The sequence below is a fragment of the Drosophila bipectinata genome, chromosome 3R (assembly GCF_030179905.1).
Source record: "Drosophila bipectinata strain 14024-0381.07 chromosome 3R, DbipHiC1v2, whole genome shotgun sequence".
Lineage (NCBI taxonomy): Eukaryota > Metazoa > Arthropoda > Insecta > Diptera > Drosophilidae > Drosophila > Drosophila bipectinata.
Genome location: NC_091739.1, coordinates 7,049,989 through 7,077,626, shown reverse-complemented (window position 1 = coordinate 7,077,626; position 27,638 = coordinate 7,049,989). Strand labels below are relative to the sequence as shown.

General features: G+C 41.8%; 1 protein-coding gene across 4 annotated transcripts; it reads left to right on the top strand.

The window, feature by feature from the left end:
- Positions 1 to 254: 254 nt before the first annotated feature.
- LOC108128851 (patj homolog) lies at positions 255 to 26,322 on the top strand. 4 transcript variants are annotated; one of them, XM_017246682.3, is made up of 4 exons: positions 255 to 503; positions 4,075 to 6,231; positions 6,283 to 7,257; positions 24,830 to 26,322. In XM_017246682.3, exons 2-3 carry the CDS (start codon positions 4,443 to 4,445, stop codon positions 7,119 to 7,121), a joined length of 2,628 nt encoding a protein of 875 aa, XP_017102171.2. In that variant the 5' UTR covers positions 255 to 503; positions 4,075 to 4,442; the 3' UTR covers positions 7,122 to 7,257; positions 24,830 to 26,322. The 4 variants fall into 4 exon arrangements, with proteins under 4 accessions (XP_017102171.2, XP_017102168.2, XP_017102169.2 ...); XM_017246679.3 differs by having other exon boundaries at positions 4,075 to 7,257; XM_017246680.3 differs by having other exon boundaries at positions 4,030 to 7,257.
- The last annotated feature ends 1,316 nt before the right edge of the window (positions 26,323 to 27,638 follow it).

The following is a 27,638-nucleotide window of genomic DNA, read 5'->3' as shown; positions in this document are numbered from 1 at the left end:
CTCCGGCTGCCTCTTTGAGGATATCTCTCCCGCAAACTGACAGTTGAATGAAAGACCGCCTGGCAGGTTGAAATTGTAAATATTGCGAACACATTTGTGGGTTCTCCGATTCTCCGGTTCGCTCCCAGTGCATTCCGGAGTCATGTGGTTGGCCAGTGCGCATGGGCGGGCAGCCCCTCGCCGGCCATAGGACCCCCCTGGGCCACAGTCGGTACTCGCTTAGAGCGAAGCGGTAGCTGCTGGCCAACGGGCACTTCACTTGGCCAAGAAGCTCCGTGGCGTGCGGGCGTGTTGCTGAGCCGGAAAATGCGCGCGTAATACGCTAATAAATGAGTAAGAGAAAATTTTGGCCAGCGTCGGGAAACAAGGAAACTGGCTGAGCAAACACAAAAAAAACAACGCGAGTGTCGAGCCATGTGTTTGTGCAGTGAATGTGAATGAAGTGCCGCGAATCGCAGCGGAAATCGTTTGCTGGGCCATCGACTGGCCACCAGCCAGTGCGGGTAATTACCACCAACGACCGTCGCTAATGAATGTTCTTGGGCATCCTAGCCTGTCCGAATAACCGGTCCAAATTTGTTCTGTGGAGCACGCGACTTTTACGCAGCCATATGACCTGTTCGAAAAAGTACACGCGGCGTATACGCAACCTAGGCGGAAGCGGAAGTGCCCACCGCCTTGTTGTTGTTAAATCAATAGAAAACAGCAAACAAGAAAGTCGTGAGGGAGGGGACCGTTTCACTTTTGGCTGTGGCTCTTTTGTCCTTTGCATGCGTTAATGTCCTTTTGCAACAATCGGCGCCAGGAGTCGACGGCTAAGTAATTGCAAATTGCGTGCCGCAAGTTTACAAGTTATTTCGCTTCCTCTCTCCAGTATTCTCACCCCGTCGGTTTCTGTTGTTGTTATTTTTGCGTTTTTTTTGGCTGCAGCAATTTGGCTAAGAGCTTGTGGGGGAAACTGCGGGAACCGACGGCGGGGGCGGTTAGGTAGGTGGGTCAAAAGGCGCAGCCACACGACACCAACCAACAGCCGCAGCTACGGCCACAGCCACCGAACTACAGCCAAGCAGCCGACAGCCGCAGTCAGTGCGGCTAGACCAGCAGTTCCTCCGATGGCAGCAGGAAGTCTTTACTTGTTCTGGGCGTGGGTCCTTCCATCCGAATTAAGCTCATTAAGACAAGAAATACCCTATTCTTAGGTTAATATTTTAAATTTTAAATTCATTTAGGGTTTTGCTTTTGTAAAAAGCATACATCAAATAGAAGACCATCTGGGTTATACTTTAATAAAGAGGGTATATTAAAGTTCTCTAGGCTTGGCATAGGGTTAGACCTTCTTGGCACTTTTCCTTTAGTTTTTATATCGATTTTCGACGCTTGACAGGCAGCGTCAACGTTGGCAGAGACAGGGGCAGTGGCAGTGGCGCCGGCAGAGACCAGGGACTTGGGCCAAAAACTCTGAGCCAAGGGCCGTGGAGCCGGCTAATAATGCTCAGTAGGTCAGCGGCTCGGCAGTTTGAAGTGCGTTAGAAGCAACAGTGGCCAAAGGCGCAATAAAACGAAACCGAAAACTGGCACAGCCAGGCGGACAGAGTCGACACGGCATGGAGCGAAAAAGACGGGGAGTATAAACCTCTGGCTCTACTTGAGGCGTATAAAAATAGCAGTCAGCTCACACAAGCAAACGCAGTGGCAACTTCAAACGCGCTTGGCCTACTTTCTGAGTAATGGGCCTGGGACATCAACAACTGCTGTTCCAGCTCCTGCTTTCCCTCAATTTCCACACACCACTTTTCAGCGCACCCGTCCAACCACAACCAAGTTAAATGAAGCACACTCGTGAATGCAGGGGAAAAATAATTAACCGGTGACCGGTAAACTTTTGAACATTTTTAATATTCATTTTAAAAGTTTAAATTAGAAAAGAATCATTAAACCTAAAGGGTTCTCACTGTTTTTAAAAATATAAGTAACTTGTTCTTATATTAAATTTTTCTCACTGGAAATGCAGTTCTGGTATGTCCACAAGCAAATGGCCAAAGCCTCGGCTAGAATCCTGAACAGAGGGGCTAAATCAGCAGGAGCAGGATGGCAGAAAAACAGGATCCAGCCTGGAGACCACATTCGACGTTAATCATACGCATCGTGCGTCAATCCCTGTCCTTTGGATGCAAAGTCAATCAGCGTTTAATTGACAGCTGCAGTCACTGGCAGACACGGCCAACAATGCGTTCCCATTTTGCGCTCATGGACGCAAAGCCGCCCAGCGAGCAGCTCTCAGGAACACAATTAAAACGGCAACCCACTGAACAGGATTTGGTTTCGGTTGCGGATTTTGGCCTCCTGCTGCTTCGATGCCGACCATTAGTGTACTTTTCACTTTTCCAAAAAAGTTTAAAGGACGAACCGTAGAAGTTTGATACAAAAAAATCTGTTAGCTTTCAGGCAGGTTTTTAGGGAGGCAGGCAGGATTTTTTTAGGCAGGTTTTAAAAATCCTCCAATTATAAAGCCAAATTTGAAACCATTGTCATTAGAAAAAAATATTACTGGTAATTTAAAACGTTCTTTGAAAAACTTTCCTTTAGAGAAGCACAAAACAAAATTTTACCAATTGTTTAAGGAAACTGAGGCAAAAAATGCAAAGAATTTACCACAAAGGCTTTAAGAGCAAAATTTCCATTTTAATAAAATTTGTTTAGTTAAAGATTTCAATTTTTCATGAAAATATATTTCGCAATTGCTTGTCAGCTCATAAAATAAAAGTTTCCGAATTCCTATGAGAGAAATTCTTAAAAAAGTCTTGGAATGCCTTTCCCAATGAAAATAATAAGCTTTTCAAGTTGTTTATTTCGATTTTTGTAGATAAGAAGTTATTCGATATAAGAGTTTTGACTTGCTGCCACACAATTAGCTTTATTAGTGGATTCTGGCCGGAAAAACAAGCGGTGCCAAAAGGAAAATGGGAAACCGCAGAACAAGTTGAAGGCAGCCTTGGCGCCAAGCTCCCCACAGCCACCCCCTCCTACAATATCAATCCCCATTATTAGCCATATGGCTGCCAGTGATTGGTGGCAGGCAGTTGCTGCGGCTGCTCGAAACTTATCGCTCGATTGCAGATTCTTTCTCGACTGCCAAGGAGGCGCCGCAAAGTATGCAGCACTTAGTAGTCAGCAGCTTGGCCCACAACTTCCAGCTGCCATTTCTCCTTTCTCCTTAGTCGTTGCGACTTTCGCCATGGCATGGCATTTTCCAATTAGAGCTGCCGTGGGCTGCCGCCGGTCGGACGCGGGAAGAGGGCAACCGGGGGTAACGGGACTGGTGCCAAACATGCGTGGCACGTGAGCGGCAAAGGTAAAAACTTCTCGTTTCCCATGTGCGTGTGTGTGCATGTAAATTACAAAATCGTGCAAAAAAGGTGCCATTAAAAAGGCAGAAAGAGAAAAAAGATAAAAATAAGGACACAGCAAGTCAGCATAGACGGGTTTCGTATACCCTAGCAGGAATAATCAAAAATTAATACGGGGATACCATAAAAATCGCTAACAGATGGGCTCCCTTTTGGAAATACCAAATAAAAAAGGTCAGGAAGTACAACTTATTTAAAATCGGGTTATTCTGCGTTCCAAACAAACTCGGCTCCTAAAGATAAACCTAAAGATAGGTTTATTAAAAAATAACTGGATATCGAAGAAACCGAAAATGGCACATATGTACTTATTTTACATATGATACTTATCATACATATTTTACTTTATTTTGCTCTCCATTGTTAACATTTCTTCATCATCTGGTCTAAGCTTTTCGTTAATTATTTATATGCTTTTATTAAGGGTATCCCCCGTTATGCCTGACAGGGCAACAATTTAAATTCTCACTTCACGCCAGTGCCACGCCTTCGCTTCTGCCTTGACTTCAGTTTTGTCCCCCTACTCGCATTACGTATACGCCGCGTACTTCGCGGGCCGACTTCGCATTGCGTATACGCCGTGTGCTCCATGAAACTTCACCAACTCACTAACAAATATAAGTGCGTGCGTGCGTGTGGCATGCGGGCGTGTGTTGCATAATTACAGGTGCGCTGTGCTGTTGCGGTCGCGGATGATGCGGCTGGCGGTGACGGTGCCTGGAGCGCACTTCCCGGCCCAAATATTCGGCTAAATGACTCTCGATGCGATAGCAATAACAATATCAACAAAATCACAAGCAGTAACAGCAGCAGGAGCTGGCGCAAACTTAATATTCATCATTATAGCAGCAATCCTCAACAGCACCACCGCTAAATTCCGGACATGTTAGCAACAGAAACTTCATGGATAATTAGAGACTCTACACTAAAAGCAACTAGTCAACTAACAACTGCCACATCTGGAACACAATTAACCAAATCGAAGGAAATAGGAATAGGCCTAGGATCTGACTGCTGGATCATCGGTGCCAAAAGATGGTTCTGAGCACCGAATGGTCACAGGTGGAGGTTATCGATCTGATCAACGATGGCAATGGAGTGGGTTTTATCCTCGTCGGCGGACGCAGCACCGGTGTGGTGATCAAGGCTCTAACGCCGGGCGGCGTAGCCGAGCGGGATGGGAGGCTGCAGCTGGGAGACCATCTGCTGCAGATCGGGGAAGTCAATCTGCGGGGCTTCAGCTCGGAGCAGGTGGCCACAGTTCTTCGTCAGACCGGAGCTCAGGTGCGTCTGATAGTGGCGCGGCCGGTGGAGCCGACGGCCATCGATTACCAAACGCTGGCCAGTCATGCGCCGATTATACCAACTAAGCTCCTCTCCGACCCGGAAGAACTGTCGCGTCATCTCTTTCAGAATCCGAGCTTTGCCACCGCTGCAGCGGCAGCAGCGGCAGCCGCCTCCATGGGTGCTGGGGATGTAAATGTGGCCAGTTTGGTGGGCCTGGTGCGCGGTGGTCCCGCCGAGGGTGCCGAAATGTCCGCCGTGGAGCCCCCACCCGTGGTGGCGGCGACGACAGCTCAACTGCAGCTCACGGAACTAGCGGACTTGGCCGATCTACCCCTGCCACCTATTCCGGGTGAAAATGCCCAGTTATCCGACTCCGGAGCCAACCAGCGCAGCTGTCCACGTCTGGACCTGGATATTGTACCCTTTTCGATTCTATCACCCCCGCCGCGCCCCAACTTGCAGCTGCCCCTGGAGACCCAATGGCGATCGGTTCAGGATAAGCACATAGAGACTGTGATAGCCGACAGCAAACGGAAGCTGTTGGCCAACGAAGACGGCTGCCAGGCGGGGTCCGTTTCGGCCTCCGGCTCGAGCTGTGGATCTGCTTCAGGCTCACCCAGTGGCGGCTCTTACATGGACTCCCCGGAAACGGAAACGTACGTGGTAGAGTTGCGCAAAAATGTCTACGGCTTGGGCATCACAGTGGCCGGATATGTTTGCGAGGAGGAGGATCTCTCGGGAATCTTCGTCAAGAGCATCATCGAGGGCAGTGCTGCCGAGACTAGTGGACAGATCCAAATCAACGATCGCATTGTGGCTGTAGATGGCCGTTCATTATCGGGTGTGACCAATCACCAGGCGGTGGAGTTGCTCCGTAATACCGACATCGAGGTGCATCTCACGCTGGAACGGTTCCTCAGGGGTCGCAAATACGAGCATCTGCAGGTGGCCCTCACAGAGATTAAGGGCAGTTCCGGTCGATCCGACTTGGAAAGAAATCAGGATAAGGATCCGGACCAGGAGTCGCAGCTCTCCATGCCCGGTTCTCCCTCAATAGCCACTCTTAGTTGGCTGCCGCCCAAATCAGTCGATGCGGATTCAATAGCCACCGAAGGCGATCCCGAGGTGGATGAGGTAGGCATTTCGGTGGGAAAGGGCGACGACTTAATGGAGTTGCCCTCCAGAGACACCGTGGAATCAAACATGTCGCACGTGCTGGACCGCAGCGATCACAGTGGTGGAGTGGCCAGGATTACGGCTATACCGCTGACTCCACTTACCAACGGAAGGAGCTTGAACGTGGCCGACGACAGTGGCAATGACACCGATGAACAGTGTCCAGAGCCAGAAGCAGAACCGAAAAAGGATATAGATAGGGATAAGGGCAGTGCAGCGAAAACCAAACTTGAGCCGGATCTGGAGATCGATAGGGAATACGAGCCGGAGATAGATCCCGGCCAGCTGCCCACGCCCACTAATGAGGCGCCAGCGAAGGCGGCCAGTCCCAGTGCCGCATCGCTTCGAGTGGCCTGGAAAAGTGAGTTTCCCGACAGTGAAATTATAGTTGCCGAAATAAATAAACTTTCAGGTCTAGGGATCAGCCTCGAAGGCACCGTGGACGTGGAGTGCGGCATTGAGAAGCGTCCGCACCACTACATTCGCTCGATCCTAGCCGACGGTCCGGTGGGTCGCCAGGGCATCTTGCGGCCTGGGGACGAGCTCCTCCAAGTTAACGAGTACAAGCTCCAGGGCCTGCGCCACATCGAGGTAGTGAAGATCCTCAAGGAGCTGCCGGCCAGGGTGAAGCTCGTCTGTGCCCGGGGCACTCGCGTTCCGTCGGTGATAAATACCTCTCAGAATCCGGAGGCCTTCGAGACGCGCAGCCTGCTGCCCGGCGGCCACCAGAGTCTCCAAAATCTGCTGAGCAAGGCCCAGTCGGAGAGCTCGCTCTACACGTCCAGCACGGCGACTCTAACGGATGCAGGAGGAGCGGCAGGATCGGGAAGTGGATCTGGGGCGGGAAACGGTACTGGAGGAGCTCGCTCCAAGTCCCTGGAGAATGTCTCCGGACTGGCGCTGTGGAGCTGTGAGGTGACTATAGTCGATATCGAAAAGACAGAACAAGGCTTCGGTTTCTCCATATTGGATTACCAGGATCCCCTGGACTCCGAGGGCAGTGTGATCGTTATTCGCGGCCTGATACGCGGTGGTGCTGCGGAGGCAACCAACGAAATATATCCTGGCGATCGTCTCATGAGCGTGGGCGATCGCCTGCTCCAGGGTCTCGAACTGGACGAGGCGGTGTCCATTCTAAAGGCTATGCCGCCTGGACTCACTCGCCTTGGCATCTGCCGACCCCTTTCCGCCTCTGATAGCAATAGCAATAGCAACATAGCCTCTCCACTGGGAGACTCGACCAGCACATAGTGCCAGCCTCTCCCCGACGGCCAACAAATGGAGTCGGTCACAGAGATAGAAGCGGAAATGGTTGTGGAAGCAGAAGCAGAAACGGAAGTGGAACTTCATCTTCAAGAGCAGGCAGAACGGGAGCAGTTTCCTATTTGTGAGTACGCAAATATATATAATTACTTTACTTTAATAATAAACTTTCTAATAATCATAACGAAACATTTTCATAATAACAATTTAAATAAAATAATTCTTAATCATAAATCATCTTATGATTGAACAATTTCTTTATAAATGTATACTCATTGTAGCCTTATTAAAACAAAACAGCCAGAAACAACAATTCAAGATTCGATTTCCAGACATAAACTCGTTTTATTCAGATTTTCTGTTTATCAACAATCATCCATCTTACACAGATTAAATTTGAATATTTTCATTTCAAGCCAGACAATAAATATTCAATTATATACATTTTTTTTGGAAACTTTTTGATTGATTGTCGGCCCAGCTGTTTCCGCGAGTCAATATGAATTCGAAACGTCGTTGAGTGAGTTGGGATGTGAGTTGTTATTAAATTGTCACCTGCCACACCTGACGCCAATTTCCCTTTAAGATTTCTTCTTCACCTTTACGCTCTGCCGGCAGTGTTAATCAGGCAGAAGTTTGCTTTTGGATGTCGGTATGTGAGTGTGTATACTAGTGTGCTTGTGTGTTTGCGTATCCTTGGATATCGCCAAGGATTTGTTGTTGTATGGCTGGACCCGAGCTCCCGACAAATGTTGCCACATCAGTAAGTCCCGGGGCCAATTTCATGATGGCGTTTGGGGTTAACCCCCGTCTGCCCTTATCCCTCTGTGTGTATATACGAGATTTCGTTTTTAATTGTTGCCCCTGGTAACGCCCAAAAGTCATTTCAAAAGGTTACGCCCACCTTTGGCCAGGACTCGGAAAACAAAATGCGTATTTGGTCATTGTTAAACTGATGACCGCTTGATATCCTTTTGAAGTAGTCCACTGCTCATACGCCCCGAGTGCCTGTCACAATAACCTCTGTCTGCCAGCCTTTTCTATTTATAGTTTTCTCACTCACTTTCGGGCTGACCGCAGCCTTCACGTGTGGCTAATTTGATGTCAAACCCTTTGCCTGAAACTGTGGGCCACTTGTTGTTTTCAATACGTTTTCTTTCAATAAGTTGTTCCCCGGAAGGAGGGATCAAAAAGTCACACAGCTTTCGATTATAATAATCCCAATCTCTTAATGTAGATGCTTCTTGTTCAAGTTCTTTTAGTTTTTCATCCTTTCTCCACTCCGTTAAAGTTGGTTGAGTCCTTGTTATTAAGCTTAGCCATACTGCAGTGAGAGTGTTTGCTTAATTCATTAAAATTGTAATTTCTAAAAAGAGGATATTAAAGGCGTTTGACATATGCTAAAAAGTTTTAATACCCAACACCCGGGGAATGAAAGAGAAAGTGTCCAAGACAGAAATTTTGAGACGGAGTGGAAGGATGGCTGGCTGGAAACTTTCGCTCACCCATTAACCAGAAACCAAGTTTGGTCCACCCAGTTTTGGGGGCCTTCTTGACGCATAAATAATTCATGCGTAGAAATAAATACAAAACTTTGACAGGTCCAGTGTGCTGGGCCAAGGATAAGCGGCAAATTACCACTAATCTCCTGGGGTCGACATTTCCTTCCCAGTCCCAAATAATGCTGCGTACTATGAGCTATGTGTGTGTTTTTGTCTCATAAATAGTAATTTTCTTAATTGACTCTCGCATTCATGCACCTCCCCTCGCCATTTTTATTCATAATTTACAATCTTCCTGGCCTTTGTTTAAAAAATCATTATTTAACAGTGGCTGGGCAGCATAAATTATAAGTCCCTTGGACAGTAGAGAACTTAGTCAGATTCAAGTTTCCACACTATGATTTATGTGAGCGACGATAGTGAAAAGTTTTTACTTCAAAGAGGTAAACGGGGAATCAGGTGTTCCTGCGAGCGACCAGCTGGCGGTTAAATAATAAAAACTCGACCAGAAATTATAAAAATGTTTGGTTCATTCGGCAAGAGCCGACGGGTAAATTTTTTCCCAATATACTACGCATTGTACAGAGTTATGTATGAGTTTGTATGGATATCCCACGGATATTTATGCATGTTCTTGTACACATTTGTATAGATAGTCGCTTGTTGTTGTTTGCCCGTTTAATTAATTGGCTATTAAAAGTGTTGAAAATTGAAAACAAAATTTAACGCTACTGCAGCGGCAGCCAAAGCATAAAAATAGCATTCCCTGACCTCACCGGATTCTGGGTGAGTGGGCTTGTGTCTGTGGGTTACGTTAAATTTGTACAGACAATAAAATTGCTGTACAAGCAAATTGATCGAATTAAATGTGTAATAAGAAATTGCGTGTGAATGCTGGAATTAAATATCACAGACAATTTATTGAAAAATTGAATTTATTAAAACCCTTAATTATTTTCTATAGCCGTGGCTTTATCATGTTTTTTTTTTTAAAAAGGTAAAGCCATTTTTGCTGAGTCAATTCTGTCATAATATATTAGTTCATTTTAAATATAAAGTTTCTCATAAGCCTTTTGATATTTTTTTATTTTTAATATTTGGGTTATAATCCAAAATATTTTATTTTTCGTTTCAAGCCGTTCCACAAATAAAATTCTTTCAGCTTCGGTTTATTACTGGAAATATTCATCATATTCGTCAAAAGCATTTTATGCATCATTTCACGTTTTCCATAACCATAACATGATTACTATGTATGCATTTAATTGGTAAGCATAAACTGATGGATTATTCGAATATTGAAAGATATGACAATAATATTATTCCTAATTTAAAAGATAATCACATTTTATTTGCTTTATAATTATGGCGTCTTACGGAGCGTATACGCAATCCATGTCTGTCCTGGAAATAGCCCACGCTTGTCAAGCTTGAATGTATGTTCAGCTGTGGCAGGAGAGGCCTTTAATAACATTTTAATTAACCAAACACGCGTCATGCCCGGCCACCCAGCAGAATTTCCAAAATCACAAATTGTTTACAGTTGGCAGCTTAGCAAGGGACTGTGGCAGCGGCTTGATTCGCTGGCGTTGCATTTTAAATCAAATTAATGTAAACAATGGCAGAGATGTCAGGTGGTTGGACATATTCTGCCAGTTGGCAGAGCCACCGATCCACCCATGTCTGAGAGAGGGAGCGGGCCGATTCGTTGAGGGGCACTCGATTTTACAAATGTAAATATGAAATTCGTACAACATAATTCCACAGTCGTCCATGTGTGGGCGATTAATGCTGAAGTTTCTGCCTGTGCGACAGGGCATTTGCATTAAATTTGTAATTTGCTAATTGTGCTGCTATGGAAACGGCATCACAGAGAAGTACACCAAGAAGCCAGAAAATTATTAAGTCCAAACTTAGTTACGGTAGTAATTACAGTTTTAGTGGCCTGGGTGGAAAACTAGTGCATTAAAATGATAAAATCTCTTTATTTACAATTCTCTTACAATTATGGTACATCAATTTTGATGGGATTTCTAACTCAAGTATTAAAGTAAAGAATATTACCATTTGCTTTAATATTTTAAAGCTCCAGTTTATAGAACCCCTGGGAACTCTTTAGCGTTTCCTGCACTTCTGCATTTTTTCATTAAAATTTCCCGGGACCTGATTGCCGGTCTTTCGGAATATTTGCACATACAAGTATAACAGACTGCAAAAATAATTACTACAGAACAAAAAACTCATTAAAACGCGTTGCACACACCGCAAACAGCGCCATCAGAGGACGGGTGAGTGAGTGAGCCTTCTAAATATCCACTGCCATGCCAGCGTTCCCTCCATTTCCGTTTCCTTCGCCTAGGAGTGTCGGGCATGCATGGAAATCTATCAACGTCTGTGCCTGGAAGGCTTCTCTCTATTTTCTGCTGGAATATTATCTTATGAACACCCAAAGAAAATATGCATTATTCATCGTAAAGATAGCATTTTGAAATAAAATTTATATAAGCTTAAAAAAAACAATGAGAGGTCCTTTAGCTCACTAGTTTGAAAATTGTGTTTTCGGAATTCCTACATTATTTGAAAGTGATTTTCCCTGTGTACTCGTATGTAAGCACGTAAAGCGGGGCCCGACAAAAAATACATTTATTTAATGCAACAATTGTGTAGATGAGGCAGATGCCGGATGCGGGGCGGTGGTGGAATGAAGAAACAATAACGGGGCAAGAGCATAATACAGATAGCAGCAAGGAAGTTCCTTCCTCAAGTCCCGCATCCACCTCACCCTTGGATCCTTTGTAATTGTGTGTGTATGAACTTCAAGCTTACACTTTTCATCAGGAGCAACAATCACAACAGCAACACCAACATCCACAAGTTGTTGGCTTTATCTTGCCATATCGACAACATGCTCATCATCCAATACTTTGTGAGTCCCCATCACCCATACGCCCCGTGTGCTTAGTGCACTCTCGAATGCGTCGGAAATGAGCTTGGCTTTGGTTTCTTTTTTTTCACCCTAAATACCAAGGGTATTTCTTAAGGGGTATATTAACTTTAAGAAGAAGGAACACTGATGATTGGCTGGAAATTATAAAGACCTTATTTTATAATAACAAAATCCTAAAATTATAGGGGTATTAAACAATGTTGGATTTATTTTTAAACACTTTTAAGCTTCTTAAAACCATTTTAAAATTTTGTGTTCACGATTTCATTAAAGTTCAAGAAAAAAATTAAAAAAAAAAAAGTTAACGCTACCCTAAGAGTTAAAAACTTTAAAATCTTTTTGTTCTCAAGATTAAAGGCTTGTGCTCAAGAATATATCAAAAAGTACGATTTTAAAAATCTAGGATATACTTAAGGACTTATTCGTGCTCTTTTTCTTTTATCCCATCGCACATAGCTCAATTAAAGGTTGAAACCAACAAAAGAAAAAATATGCTGTCTCCGAAAAATATTTTTCTTTTATTTGAAATCATAGCTTGTCGTGAAATCATTCTTCGTGTCTTTTTTTTCCTTTTTTGTCTTAAGCACCTCTCGAGTGAAGTGCATAAATTTGTGTTGAGTATCGAGTGTTCCTCTTTCTGGCGATGTTTATCTGGCCTGGCCGCTTACGGCCGTTAATATGCCAAGGCCTACTTATTAAGCCAACGAGGGCACCACGGCAGGCAACGTTTTAAAAATACATAAAAATTAACTGCTGACGCAATTGCCAGGGGAGGATAAATTGGGAAGGAGGCTTCAGGATGGCGGCTTCAGAGGGCTCCAAACGCCTTGGCGCTCTGACGCATTCACTGTTCATAACTCCCATAATTGACAATGCCACTAGGCCGCCTGCCTTAAAATTATCCGGAGCCACCCTCGGTTGTCATAAAATTTGTAACGGGCTCAACTCGAAGCTTATGAATATTTGACGATTTGCGTTCGCGGACTCGTCAACTGATTTACTTAAGTTACTTAAATACAAATTATCCAGTGCAGTTACCACGCCCTTTCCCTGTTTCACTTTTTATTTTTTATTCAGTCCAGTTGGTTGCTCGTAATAAATATGATAAATAAATTGCAAATACCCAGTCCCTGGTCCGGGCTCGGAGTCAGAGTCCTTATTGATTTTTCTCTGACTTGGTCCGGGCTCTATGAAAAACAAAGGGGAAACATATGTTTTCATATTTAATTATACCCAATCCACGATGAGTGTGTAACAGCGCACGTGTGTGTCTGATGCGAGTGTGCGTTTGGTTGTGTTGGGAGTGTGTGAGTGCAAGTGCTGGTGTGTAAGTGTTTTATGAGCGTTTTGAGTGCGCCTTTTTATGTTACGGTTATGGCGGCAGGTAGCAAGTGTCGATGTCAGCTCGTTGGCAGATTGAATTGGTAACCGGCGGGAAAAATGTTGGTCAGGGTCCTCGACAAAAAAGTGACCACAAAGTGATGAGTACTGCAAATATTTGATGTTTTTACTAATTCATTTTCCCTGCAATTTTTTCAGAGCCTAATTGATTCAATAATTAAAAACATATATATTCACATTGTTTGCCTAATTGAATAAAACCAAAATTGATGGAGTAGATATTTGAAACATTTTATGAACACAAACTAGAAATTATTAAATTCATACAAAGGCTTTTCATTCGCAACAATCAGATCCTTTGTGTGTGCATTTGCAATATTCATTATTTATAAACAAATATAGGCATTGGGTATTGAAAACCTTGATTTGCTTGAAGAAATTTCCAAGGAGAATTCTTTTCCATTACTTTAATAAAAAGGGTAATACTTTTCAGCTTGAATTTAAAGTTTGACTTCTGTATAGTGGACTGGCTCTGCAAACTCACTATCTCCCTCTGGCCATCTGGTCTGTTTCTTTCGCGTTAATTAGGTTTGTCATTGTGCCAAAGGTTAAGCCAGTGCAAAATTGCGTGCATTTGTTCTTGGCCAGACTCTTAATTGCAGTGCAAACGGGCCGCGAAAACGGGCCGTCGGCTGTTTTTACACTCCCTCAATTGCTCACCGGTCTGACCCTGTGAGACCGCCCAGGCCCCCTCTGCCAACCTTTAAGCCCACTTCGAGTTGTTTGTGCTGCATGCGAGGCCAAAATGTTTCCAGCCACTGCGGCTGCCAGATAGGCCGTAAGCAAACACACACGCGACGTCATCGAGAGCTCATTGTGCATGCAAAGATTACCGCACAAATGTACTGCCAACCTCCAACCCGACCCTGTTCCGCCCACCACGCCCACTTAGCTCGGCTGGGCCAGTCCCTTTGCCCCCTCCGGTCATCGTTTGCATAGCAGTTCAAAGTTTACGAATTGCCAATAAAACCAATTTCTGACGTTAGTTTTTTCTTGATTTTCAATCAAATTGAGGAGTTTTATCCCAAAAATAGTAGAGTTTTTAATTCAATTAAGTATCGAGCAGATCCTAGCAATAAATATTGGTTTTCAAACCAAAAATTTGTAATGCCAAAAGTTTTTTCACTAATTTTAGCTAAAGGCTTTTAGGTTTTTGTATTGGAATATTTAACTTTTGTCAAGAAAAAACACTTAAAATACGAAAATTTAACTTGGACATCGTTAGAAAGTTAGCTATAAGAATAAAATAGCCAAATGTTAGTTGAGCTTGTAAAAAAACATTTTAGAGACCTCTTGTAAAATTCGTTAAAATTATCTTTTGTGACTCTTAAAAACGATAAGGGAGAAACTTAAATGTCTTCTGATAACTGATGGCTTAACTGCCATTCTGTTTGGTACGTTTTTTGTATGGATACTGAGTTTTTTATCCTTCAACTTTCAACCCCACTATTCCTTCTTCGTCATATTCTTTTTGTTCGTAATGCTATTTCACAGTTATTGTTGTTGGTGTCAACGCGAAAATTCTCCTCACATAGTGGTCTGGTTATTGAATGAAGATGTATGGGACAAGTCGAGATGATATATGTAGATATGTATACGATTATGCATACATTATACAAACATTTTGTATGTACGAGCGTTTTTTGTACACTAAGGCACAGTAGAGCATACAGGTGTTAAATGTTACATTATTTAAAAAAATTCCATTTCATTAGCTTTGTTATAAAAACGTGTTTTATAAAAATAAATTTCTTAAATAAGAATTTCCGTTATTGTCGCAGCTTTCGTGTTCTTTTGGCTTGTATTTCGATTCAAGGAAGTTTAACTGTACATAGATGCATAAATTACGTATACGCCATGGTGAGTTCCTTCGCAGCAGCGGTGGCGGTTGAACGCTTGTCTTCGCATATCCTTTCAACCCAGAAACCTCTTGGCAGTCGCAGGCTATCTCATCTCCTTCTCCTGTTCGATCCCATCCCGACTCCCCAGCCCCTGCTCATCACCCCCTCCCCTTCTGGCAAGTGTTTTCCGTATTTATATGCAATTTTTCTTCATCTTTTATGTATGTTCGTTGTCGTCGCCGGCTTTCATATCCTTTCAAGTGTGCATACAAGCATACATACCGACACATGTGTTCGTATGTATTCTTGTAGTTGTCAGCCAGCCGTTTGCATGTGTAAGTCGCTGTAATGATATTTGTTATTTGTTTGTTTGTTAGTTTGCGTGTGCGTTCGTTGAAAGCATTGAAATGCCGTTTGTCAAACACGAATACAAGCCCCACCCACGTAACCCACTCGTGCACTTTTCTAATGGCTAGCCTGGGGGAAAATTTGCGAGGCATGGTTTGGAGGAAGGGGTGGGGAATGCATTACAACTCGCTTACAACTCGCAGCGTGATTCAATTACCAAGAGCTCAGCTCGTTCTCGGATCACATTTGCATAGGCTTGGCCCCGGGGCCTGCCCTTAGTTTTCCCTACGCTTTTCCTCCGGCTTTTCCTTCTGCTTTTCGTTTATGCTTTGTTTTTGTGCAGCCTGAAAGCAGGCAATGAAATTTTTAAGTGCACACACAAATGTTCATGATATTCGAGCAGTTTCAGTCCATTTTGAGTCTTGGCACGATAGTTCGCATTTTAAGTGCTCACTTAGGCATTTGTTTAACTATTTGCGGTTCACTTCATCAGTATGAAAATCTTTGTTTGGCCAGCCCTGAGGCATGGTCTGTATAATTGTGAGATTATACAGATAACAGGCAATTTTATCAAAGGCTTGGTTGCAGATTAAAGTTGATTATATAAATGTAATCACAAAACTAATAAACTAATCGATTTTTCATTATGAATACCAGATAAGCTAGTAATGTCCCCGACATCCAAGTATTATCTATATATTATTCAACCGAATGTAATTGGGTTTGGCAATAAATTAGACTGCAATCCCCTGCGAATTGTATGACTGGATCAAATATAAATAAAATATGGATAATATGTGGTACGCCTGCGAGTCACTTGAATGTCTTGGCTCCTCTGATTTGTGCCTACCAATTGGCCTGCCCCAGAGTATCGTTTGCAAATGCCCCAATCGCACCGACGCGTACGACATGCATATCGGATCTGTTCCGCTCCTGATTGATGATGATACGTGTAACGTGCTACCATACTGAGAAAAGAGAAGGCAGGACATGGGCCAAAAGTGGAAGAAAGAGACAAAAAGAAGCTCACAGCCGCAGCAGCCAAGCCACACAACTAAGGCGGGCAATTGTGCCATCTGTCTGCTCCTTGGAGCCTCTTCTTATGTGCATATTATGCTGGATTCCCCTCTGAAACATACCGTGACTACTTCATGTTGGTGTAAGCCTCACACATCAGCCACATTCACCACTTCAGAGGTCCAGACATCCAACAAGGCAACCGAAATAGTACATCTACCAAATTGAAGTCAGAATTTGGCTCTACGCAAAGTATTTCAATCCGAAATAGGTTTCTAAGCCAATGCCGAGGATTTGATTTAATATTTGATAGTTCTTCTTTTACGAATGAAATTTCTTTTGGAAATGTTTATAAAAATTACAATGTTACAAACACATATAAAATCCTTTTAGTGTCATTCGATCTAAAAAGCAGGAAATTGGATACTAAATTGGTTAAAATATTATATTTTATCAGAGGAAATTGGTTGCAAAAAATTGTTCAGGAGGGCAGGAACATTTTTTAGCTTAATGCATTTTTTATGTTTGCTCATTTTATATTTAAAGCATATTTTCATGCCATGACATGCAAAAGATCCAACAAATTGGCAAAAAACCGCAATGACACGACATCAGAAATCAGAGCCTCTGATGAGGACCTTTGCATCACACTCTCTTCCGGTATTTTTCAATTTTTGTCACTTCTTTGTGACACCTTTTTCCCTCAGTTTTAAAATTGCAAATTGAAATCGATTTTGTGCAAATTAATTCATGTAAGCGGCATTAAATTGTGGCACCGTGTTGCTTGTCTCTGGCACAGTGCTTCCACCATCCAATTCCCCTCCTTTGTGTCGCCGGTGAGTCTGTGCTGCCAGTATTTGCACTTCATTTTCATATTTAAGTTCGTTTATTATGCCAATGTAATTAATTATAAAGTTTAGCGAGCATAAATTTAATGTTGTCGCTGCCGGGCTAGTCAGCAATGAGAGCGAGAATTCCGCGGAGGGCGTTCGGGGCAACTGGGGGTTAATCACGAAGCCGCTGGCGTTTGTGGGTCAGCGTTGGCTTGACATATTTGACACAACGGCGGGACGATTATTGGATGTTTCGCCAATTGTGTAAATCAAGTGATTGTCAAACGCACACTGATCAAATGGCTTCTCTCAGGCAATAAATCAATCAACGTTGCAGATGACAACACAGTAATGCTACAATATTCTAGCTACAGGAAGGTTTTCTCACAAGGCCGTATTAGTAATCAAAGCCTATTATGGAACAAAATAATGCATATTTTATTTAAATCCCACAAATCACCATATTAGTAAGCCAATTCCTATGCCAATTTGGCATTTGAAAATTGGTCCGGAAACCTCGCATTATTTTCCGGCAATTACTCCCTGGTGAATCATGAATTCGTAATACCTGCTGACATTAGCCATTTCCACGCCCAGTTAGCCTCTAACTGATGGTTTTTCCGAAATTTTGGAAAAGCAGTATTAGCTTAGCTACAGCTATTGCAGCCCTAAATCGCAAATGCAAAGAAACATTTTTAATGTGGGTATAGTACGCGATTCGGGGCTCCCAGAGCGAGTCCCAAACCGAACCCGAACCCAAAAACCGACACTAAAATCAAGGCCCAAATGCGAAGCAAAAACCAAATCAGCTGAACCCATCTGCATCCCACTTTCCGCCATCGCCCAGGATGGCCCCGCTTGGCAGTTCGCAGCGCGTAAATTATGCAACATGCTTTTAAGGCAGTGCGAGCATCGCAAAGAGCCACGCAGGGAAATTGCTGCACAAATCGAGCCGCGGAAAAAGCCAGTAGAGTCCCTTTCAGTATAAGAAGAGGTACTCAATCGGCTTGGATTCTACAAAAAAATTGCACACAAATTTGGGCTTCAGAAAGACAAACAGAAAAGCTTTAGGCAAGACCATAGCCAAATTTTTTTGGCAAAAACAGGCTTTAGCTAGAAAGGAGATGAAATATTTTTTTGAATTGATGACCAAAAAGTGATTCCCTCCTTGCTTTCAATTAAATGTTCTGAACGGACTTAAAGACAGTGAGACTTAAGTACTCATTCTGAAACCTAATAATTTAAGTACTATTTTATTCCTTGTAATTGTAAATAAGTTCTTGTATTTTATTGAGCTGCAGAATACTCAAATTTTAAATAAAATTTGTCTTTAAAACCTCAAGGCAAACAAAATCGAAGGCCAAGATAGTTAAAATAGGACTTACTAGTCATTTTTAGGTAAGTCCCCTGAACCCTCTTTTTATATTTGTTCCATTTTTCGCCTCCTTTTTTTATGTCTTTGCCTCGAAACATTTTGGGGTGTCGTGTTTTTAGTGGGTCTGGGTGAGGGGGCTGTCAATTTTAATGGCTGGCCATGAAATTGAAATGCATGCAATGAAAAATTCAAGCATTTCAACATGATGGACACTATGGGCAGGCAATTTATAGCTCGGCCATTTGTAAAAACGTTGTGCCAACAACAGCAATAATATTTACAGCAGCTACAGTGTTGGGCATAACCAGGCTTTAACCTCCTTCGATACAGTTTGTAATTAAAATGCCATTAAGTTACCTATCCCTTGAATTGTTTCAATCCTTTGTGCGCCTTCAGCCTATAAATTAATTATGGAAAAAATTGAATGAATTCCAAACCGATATTCTGACCGAAAATTGATTAAACGAATGCCTTTCAAGAGTCTTTGAGGTTGTAATGGAAACGGTGTTGTTTATTTTGCTCCACAAATTGTTTTTCAATTAAAATGTTATATGTAATTCAATCAAATATGGCAGCACATTGTTATATCATGAATAAATCTAGTTTTTTTGAACACTTGAATAGCAAATTATTTGTTCTATGCAAATTGGATTGATGATAAACGAACATTATGCAAATGCAATAGAATTGTTCACATGAGTCGCAGAGAATCAAATAAAACTATTTGGAAAGCCATTGCAGAATGGCAATAGCATTGATGAGGTGTGCTTCAATCGAGTTTGCGAGAAATTCGCAGGCGGGAGTCTCACGTGTCGTATGCGTAATACATTACGTATACGCCGCCGTGACCTGTCAAAACCAATCCGTCTCCACTAGCATTTGACAGGCTTTTGTCCCGGCTTAACTCAATTTGGCCTCTGATAAGCTGCACAAAATTCGCTGTTATTGTTCCATCAACAAAATTCGTTTTCAAAATCAGCATATACGAGTAAATAAATACGCAAGCATAATAGAAGGTAAATTAAATTTATCTACGTCAATGGCTTGGCTCAATTGCGTTGATAAACCCGGCAAATAGCATTCATGGCAGGCTATTTTAAGGCCATTAAAGGCATGGCCAAAGTGAATCCTTTCCTTCACTCTTTTTCGTTCAATCCGGGCCTGTCCGGATTCCGGATCGTTAGGAGGGCAAAGACAGGAAGGCAAACGACATTTGCAGATAAGGTTTCACTCTTTTTTTCGGGGGCAGTCCGCAAACGTTTTCTTTTTTTTTACTTTCTGTCGGTCCCTTCTCCTTTCTCTGCTCCTTCGGCTGTTCCTCATGGCTATTTAATAAAAGTTGCGGCTGCAATAAAACGAAAGCGGATGACATAACAGGTCCAAAAGAGACACGACCCAAATGCCAGGGAGCGATGTGAAATCTGTTGCTACGGCCGTGCCCGTGGTCTTATCAACACACTCCACATGCCATGTCTAGGATGGCTTTTTTCGGCAATGGAATTATTACATTTTTATGAGAGCTTCACACCGTCCTTTTCACATACAAAGAATCCGGCTGCTGTCCTTGACGCGTGCCATAAGACAATGGCATATTTCAACATGTCAGTGGCTCTACTGGCACTTTTAGTTGAAGCCTGCTCGCATGCCTGGTTGCTGAATGGAAATATGGCCAAATAAATCATTTTATTGCAATACAATTTCGGATCTTTGTCTCGTTTTCCTCCGTCCTATAAGGACACGCACACACACACCGGATGTTTATCACGCGTTTTACACGCAGAAAAATTATGGCACAAAGCCTTTTTTTTTGGTCAGAAAAGAAAATATTTACCAAAAACGGTGGTTTAAGATGTGGTCTCTTTTGGCACTGACTAGATTATTTTCAGTGTAGTATCACCGTCACACTAGCACTTCCTTTTTGCTGAAACATTTTATGCGGCTATTGGGAGCCCAAACAAACTCACACACACACACGTTACTCCAATATTAATAAGACCGTGTGGAGGCTGTCAATATGACATGGCGCCAAAATGCTGCCACCGGAAGTTGTCCAACAGGAAGAGGAAAAGCCACCACCCCTCCAACCAGCCGCACACCATTCCAGGGAGTATTACATTGCTCATTTTTTATTATCGCCCAATCCAATCTCGGAGCCGGGCTCCTTGGGTGGATGGATGTGCAATTGGTTTTTGAGCTGCCACCGGAAGCAACAAGGCAACACTCCGGCAGATCTGAAGCCTTGACGGCTGGGAGGAATGGGGGCCTGGATATTGGCCACTTGAGGGATTGGCCTGAGCCAGATTTGTGGACAGCAATTAATACTTTTATGGGTCCAACGGAAATTTAATTTAATTATTAATTAGCCGGGCCACGTGACCGAGCTGGGCTTATTATCCCCATTAAACCAAGCGAAAATCCAAATTTAATTGCTTCGAGCACAGGGGGTGCGCTTGTTTAGTTTGAGACCCGCGAAGGAGCGTTCGAATGGCAAACAATGTTGACAAAGGAAGCCAGAGAGACCAAGATCAAAGTCAATGTCTCCTGACCTGTTCTCACCTTCCAACCCAAGCAGTCACAAAGTTTCCCAGGCGAGCCAAACTTTGTCCTTTTCCGTTTCCTACTACCGCCGCACCTTGAGTTCGGTTCAACTCTTTCGCCTGCACTTTAGCTCTACAGTTGTTGAAATATTCATAATTGAAGTTTATTGTTTACTCTCGAAGGTCTTCAAAAACGTGGGTATGTGTGTGTGTGTGTGGCACGCCCCCGCCTACGGTTCTGTTTTACTGGAAGCCGCTTTGATTGTTTTGCGGCCCAGAGACCGTCGATAAGTTGGCCTGCAAAAGTTCACAAACTTTTCAGTTTCAGTTTTTTGTTTTAGCCTTTTTTTCAAGCCCTTTAGAAACTTTTGATTGGCGAACAAAATGGCACAAGTGATTGGACATGTGCTTCATTTATAGCACTATATGTCTGACCTACTTAAGGTCTACCATTTATTCTCTTTCTGGGGTACCAGCTGTTGACTTGACCTCTTGAATATAAATGATGAAAGAAAACGTTGTTTGCAATTTGACAATTCCCTCCAAAGCATTGGGAACTTTTTTAAGAGGATTGTGTTGTTTCAGGAACAAACTTAAGACCCCATAAAACTGAATGCCTTTTTTAACTTCCCCTTTTTCTATATTTAGAACGACTTGCCAGTTAATATCAAACATCAACCTATGTTCTATCCTTGAGTGTTCTTGACCGGTTTATTTGATAAATTGCTTTAACCTTTGAGCCATGAAGGAAAGAAGCAAAAGGTCGAATATAAAACGTCTGAAGATCCCAACCCTAATTTTATTCTTTCTTTATGGAGCCTACTTAAACGGGCTATTAAATATAATTGGAAGCCATTTGTACAATCTACTTAGGATATTATTTTTAATGCAACAACCAAGAGCCACGCCTTTTTTAGTTCCCGCCTCCCGTTCATTGCAATGCTAATTGCGGTGAAAGCAAAAAATAAGGGACCTAGGTAAACATAAAAAGGACAATAAGCACGAAACAATGGACCTTTTGCAATTCAAATTACCATTTTGAGTAGATCAAATAAAAAACGGAAAGGAGTGCGCCAACAAAAACTGCTGAGTAGTGCTAGCTAAATTGTTTTTGATGCCACCGTTGGCGGTGCAGATGGCTAACAGGGCTCTTTGCAGGACAACTACCAAATCCCGGCGCGGAAAACATGCGGCCAGGGACACTCCGAGGACCGCAACAGCGGCCAAGTTGGCAGGACCAACACCCAGATTTGCATAACACGTTTCACATGGCGGTTCCCGCAAAAGGAAAAAAAAAAAAGAATAAATATAAAATAAACCTGAGTTTTACCACCGCCCACTATGCAGCTGCGGCCAGTTTCATATATTTTAGCCCTCTATCCCTCAGTTTTGTGGTGACACATAAAATACCAGCTATAAGGCCGGCTAGAGAGGTTAAGGATGCTGACCTCGACCTCGACTTACTCTATTCATACCGTTGATTGACTTTTTATTAAAACACAGGTGTTTCTTCAATTTTGGCTCTATTTAAAGTTTTATTATAATTTTATAATAGACACGGCTTTAAGCTACAGACTTATTTGCATACAGATTTCGGCCCATATCAACCCTTTACTTTGCATACATTGTCCTAGCAGGATGCAAGGTTACCCATTTACGTGTGAAAGTGGCGGGAAAACGATTTACAATTCACTTGTTCGGGTTGTTCTAATGCGACGTCGCTTCGGGCGCTTTTCGCGCAGCTCTCTTTTTTATGTTTTCAACCTGGTCAAAAGGCCTGGCGACAGTGACTGCGACTGACTCGAGGCTGTCCAGATCCAGATCCAAAACCGAAAGCCAAGGAACAGCGAATGGCGAACGGCTAACGGCGAACAATGGCACCAACAGCAAGGCAAACAAAAGTGGCTAAAAAGCAAAAGCTGCAAAAAGGCCAAAGGCGAGGCACGAACCCTCTAACGAAACATACAACACACCCAAACATACACCTACAGGCACTCATAGATACATATATGCATGAAATTTCACACCCAGAGGGGGTGGCGAAGGGGTAGGAGAGGGTGGTTGGGTGGATGGGATGTGCGGTATGTTGGGGGCCCAGCAGAAGACAGAGGAGCCGAAATGCAAATACCCAAACAATGGCGGTGCGGGGGCTACTAAGCCAAGCTAAGAAGGTTTTGGTAAACAAATTTTACTGCCAACTCGCACACAAACCAACCGCACTACCCCAACCAGCAGCTACACTACAGGAAAGTGGGGAAAGTTTCATAAGTTTCTTTATTTAAAAATATTAAATTTATATCTCCTTTAAACTTTTTTTTTAACTTCGAAAGTGTATGGTCCATGGGCTAAGCTTAAATGATATTGAATGCTTATAATTTATAATACTTTTTTTTCCAAGTGTATGTGTATTATTATTGTTGGCCCAGGACATTCATAGTTAAAATTTAGAGAGACAGCGCCGAGAGATTTGGCAAACAGCTACAATATTCCTGCCGCCGATGTTGCCAACAGAGTCCCCTCCTTCCCTGCCACTGCCACGCCCATACATATCTTTCCTGTTGCGTTAATCAAGGCTCACACAATCGCCTCCAAATACAACAACAACAACAAGAGCACCTAGAGCAGTAACAATAACCACAACAACAATGTGGGGCGTGCACGTGCCAAAATTGCCAGAGAATATTTTGCATTTGTTTTTTATTTGTGAAAGCGACATTTCCTAGCTGGTTTTCATTTTTTTTCCATTTGTTGCTGGCCAGCTTGGTGTTGATTAAAAAATTGTCAGGTCCTGAAAATTCATGGCGCCCTCGATCCTTTTGTGCACAGTGACCAAAGGATTAAAATACTTACAGTTGAACGAAAACTAGTTGTATGCTTCCTGGGAAAAATGTTTCAGAAATCGAAAAAGTTATTGTTGTTTATGGTAGTTTATTTTCGCTAAAAGGATTGAAGCTTTGGTTCTATGTACATAATATTTTAATTTATTTTCTTAATTTCTGACTCTAACTCAGTGTACTTCCATAAACTGAGTCAAACATTCGCCCTGTTTTCCCAAGAGGAAACCTTTTGGGCTGTGACTATTAAAATCGATTGGATTCTGTTTGCTACGGATACATTTTCACCAGAGCCGAAGTGTTGCCATATTTTCTGCCGGGTTTTTAGGTTTGTTGAATGCCCATTTGGGTTAATAACAAATAACTGAATGGTCCATTATACGAAATGAGTCTGAGCCATGGCCAGAAAGTGTTGAGGGCTAATGGCAATGGCCATGACAATGGCAGTTACCCAAGTAGGGGCTGCCATCCTAACGGCAGTGGATTATTTTCAAGGCACCCCTTCTTAGAATTACCAGAAATTGCCCTCATACATTATGTAATAAATTTTATGGGCTAATTGCAAGCAAAAGTTCATTAATTTGGGTGCCATGAACTAAATTTATGAAGGTCATTAAATATTGTTAGCTCCTGCTTCTATAAATATTGATATAGGTTTCAATGCCCAAATTATTATTGAACCTGAAAGGTAACAATAGTGTTAAGATATTATGGTTTTGTATACATAATTATAAAACTTATCCAGCCCGTGATTCTATTGATGAATCAGTAATAATGCAAAAATATAGATAACCACTAAACTTAAAATCCTGGCGAGGATTAACCCCCATGATAGCCCACTAGTTGACCACAAATTTAATATTTTCATCTACTATGATATTCATTGAACGGATATGCAAAGCAGAGCATACCCATATCTGCACATTAGTCCATACAAATTTTCATGTTTACCAGAATTGCCATTTAAATCGAGAGTTATCGAGGGGCTTTAGAATTATGTTCAATATTTGACATACCGCAGAAACGGCGACCGCTAATCGAATTTTCATGATTTTTTGCAGATTTTATGACCCTAATATCGGCCATGTGAGATTGTGACGACCACCAGCAGCTACAAATACCACAAAAACTAACACCAAATTGAAAATCGGAAAGCAACAATATACAACAAAAAAGTCTGCAGCATAAATCAGAGGATCTGGACATTGACACAATTTGTACATACATAGTGTATAACTAAATCCGCACATTGCCGGAATCGATTAACTATTTAGGTAAAATGGATAACTCCCGGCAACGATGACATGTCCTGCCCAAAAACTACCAAAATGCATGAAATCCATAGAAAAAGGCACACGCAACGATTCCAAAAATATCACAAATTGTTGTATCAATAAATTAATAATAACATTTTTGCGAACAAACAAGCCACAATAACAAAAAGTTGACAACATCAAATAAAGTTAAAAATCGGGAAAAATAGTCGTGAATTCCAAAAGGGAAACAACTACATAGTAAAGGAATTTATTCGCTCACAAATATTGCAAACACTTTTCCCGTTTAGTATGCAAATGTCGAGGCCATGATTGTAATAATGATAGCAACCCGGTAGTTCCCACATATCCACCCTTCCCGCCCTAGAAGTCCGCTGTAAATATTCAAGAGATTATTTTTATTGTCCTTTTCGAAATTTATGTAGCATACAATTTATAATTTCTAGCTTGTAAATCATTTATACATTTAACTAGGAGTAAGGAGTAAGGCTAGGAGTTGGTCAAGGGGAGGCTGTGTCGATGGGCGTGGCAGTTCGCTTTTCTTAAGAATAAGCTCTAAGTAGATATCACAAAACACACAATCATGCGAACATGAAAACATTTTTCAAATTGTATAGGAAAATAAAATTGCATTGCTAAATAGCTTAGATTCTTGGGATTAGTTGTGCATATAAACGAGTACACATACATACACCTACTTATAGAAGCTAAAACTCTATGCCTATGAATATAATTAAAAATATATACATAATATATATATTTACAATGGACGACCAAACAAAAGTAAAACTTTAACTTTAGAAACAAGTCAACACACAAACTACACAAAGCGCAGAAAACAGAAGAACAAAACTGAACTAAGTAGAACTCAGAAATAAGACACTGGAGAGTTGTGGTGAGCTAGAAGAAACCGTGCTGAAAAGAATTACTTTGAGGCCTCGAAAGGAGTTGGGTATTTCCTTTCATCTCACCCTCTCACCTTTCGGGGAATAGCAAAAAAGCATAGAAAATAAAAAAGAAGCTTGTTAGTGATACTAATTTTAAACGAAACTTAAAATTGAAACCCTGTTTAATAATTCTTAGCGAGTCTTGAAATGATTACATTGTTATACAGTTTTTGTTGAGACCTTTGTTAAATTTAGAGACTTTAACTTCATCTGTATATAAGAGTAATGACCACATCGGTAAGATTTAGCTAATAACTATTTAAAAGAGAAAACTAAGCTGTATGAATAAGGTACGACACACATAGAATGCGTTTCAAAGGGTATATTATTTTAATTAAGTAGAGATTTATATTTAATAGAAACCTATGTTAATATATGTTACTTAAATATTTTATTAAACGGCCTAATTAAACTTTTGGTATTAATGTCGTTTGTTTTATTTAAAGAAAAGGTTTTAAGTTATATATAATTTTATGAAACGCACTTCTCATATGTATACCAGTTAACACAAAGACATAGAGACACTAACCCACATGCACCTTCGCTTTAGGAGATGAAATATGATCAAGTTCCAAGCAAATCAAACATATTATTCAGTTTAAAAATCGATCTATCTATCATACAACCACACACGCTCCAACACGTATATAAAGGACACGCACATCAATGCAAAAAGCATAATATCTGAAACAATTTAACAATTAGCATTAAAAATTAATGAAAAATAAAACAATTGTCTGAGCAACACATAAAAAGCAACCAACTAAAGCGAATGACTTGGCAAAACCCATTAAAAATAACACTCAAATGTAACAATGAACAAGTAAATGAATCGAAACACGAAATACGAATACGTGAATGCAACGCAGAAGTAAATTGAAATGAAAATGCGAATTTTGCAAGCCCATAGGCGACATTAGATACGAGAGTATGTAAATTGATGAAATGTTAAATAAACGAAAGTAAAAAATAGAACATGCCTTTTACTACACTTCCATTCCATCCATTTGGGTGTGCAATTTCAATTATTTCGAGTCTGGATGCTGGTATCGGGGTTCTGTTCAATCAATTGTTAAACCGGAAATGGAAACAACACATAACACGCATGTGGAAGCGTAAAGTGCATCGGATGCATTTTTGTTTCCATAGGGACCCGTCGACTACTCTGGCGAATTGTGTGTGTGACGGCGACTAAATTACTCGAAAAATATATTTAGTTGTGGGCATGTATTATGGATAGCTGGTAATTGAATTGGAGTGCCAAAGGGTGAGAGCGCTATGGAGCCAACATTGAGTGGAATGAAATGGTTTGTAAGGGATTGAGTGCCAATGAAAAGCGACAATGAGGCATTGAAATTTCACGAATGACTATGGTACTCTGATGCCATCTCTTCTGGGTAATAATTTTGAAAAATATGTATCTCTGTACTGCCACCATTAACAAGTACTAGATGAGGAAATACAGCCTATTAAAGGTAGGTGCTACCCAATGTACACCCTTGTCAACTAGTACATATATCCGATAAATGCGATAGATATATGTATAGCCTTATTTCCTTACATTCCTTGCGTACATATCCTTAATTAACCTAATTTGTCAAAAATTTATTAAGATTATAGTTCGTTTATAAATTATAGATCTAAAATTG

Bases quoted from the DNA above. Each gene is read 5' to 3' on its own strand.
- LOC108128851 (XM_017246679.3), top strand. From the start codon at position 4,443: ATGGTTCTGAGCACCGAATGGTCACAGGTGGAGGTTATCGATCTGATC.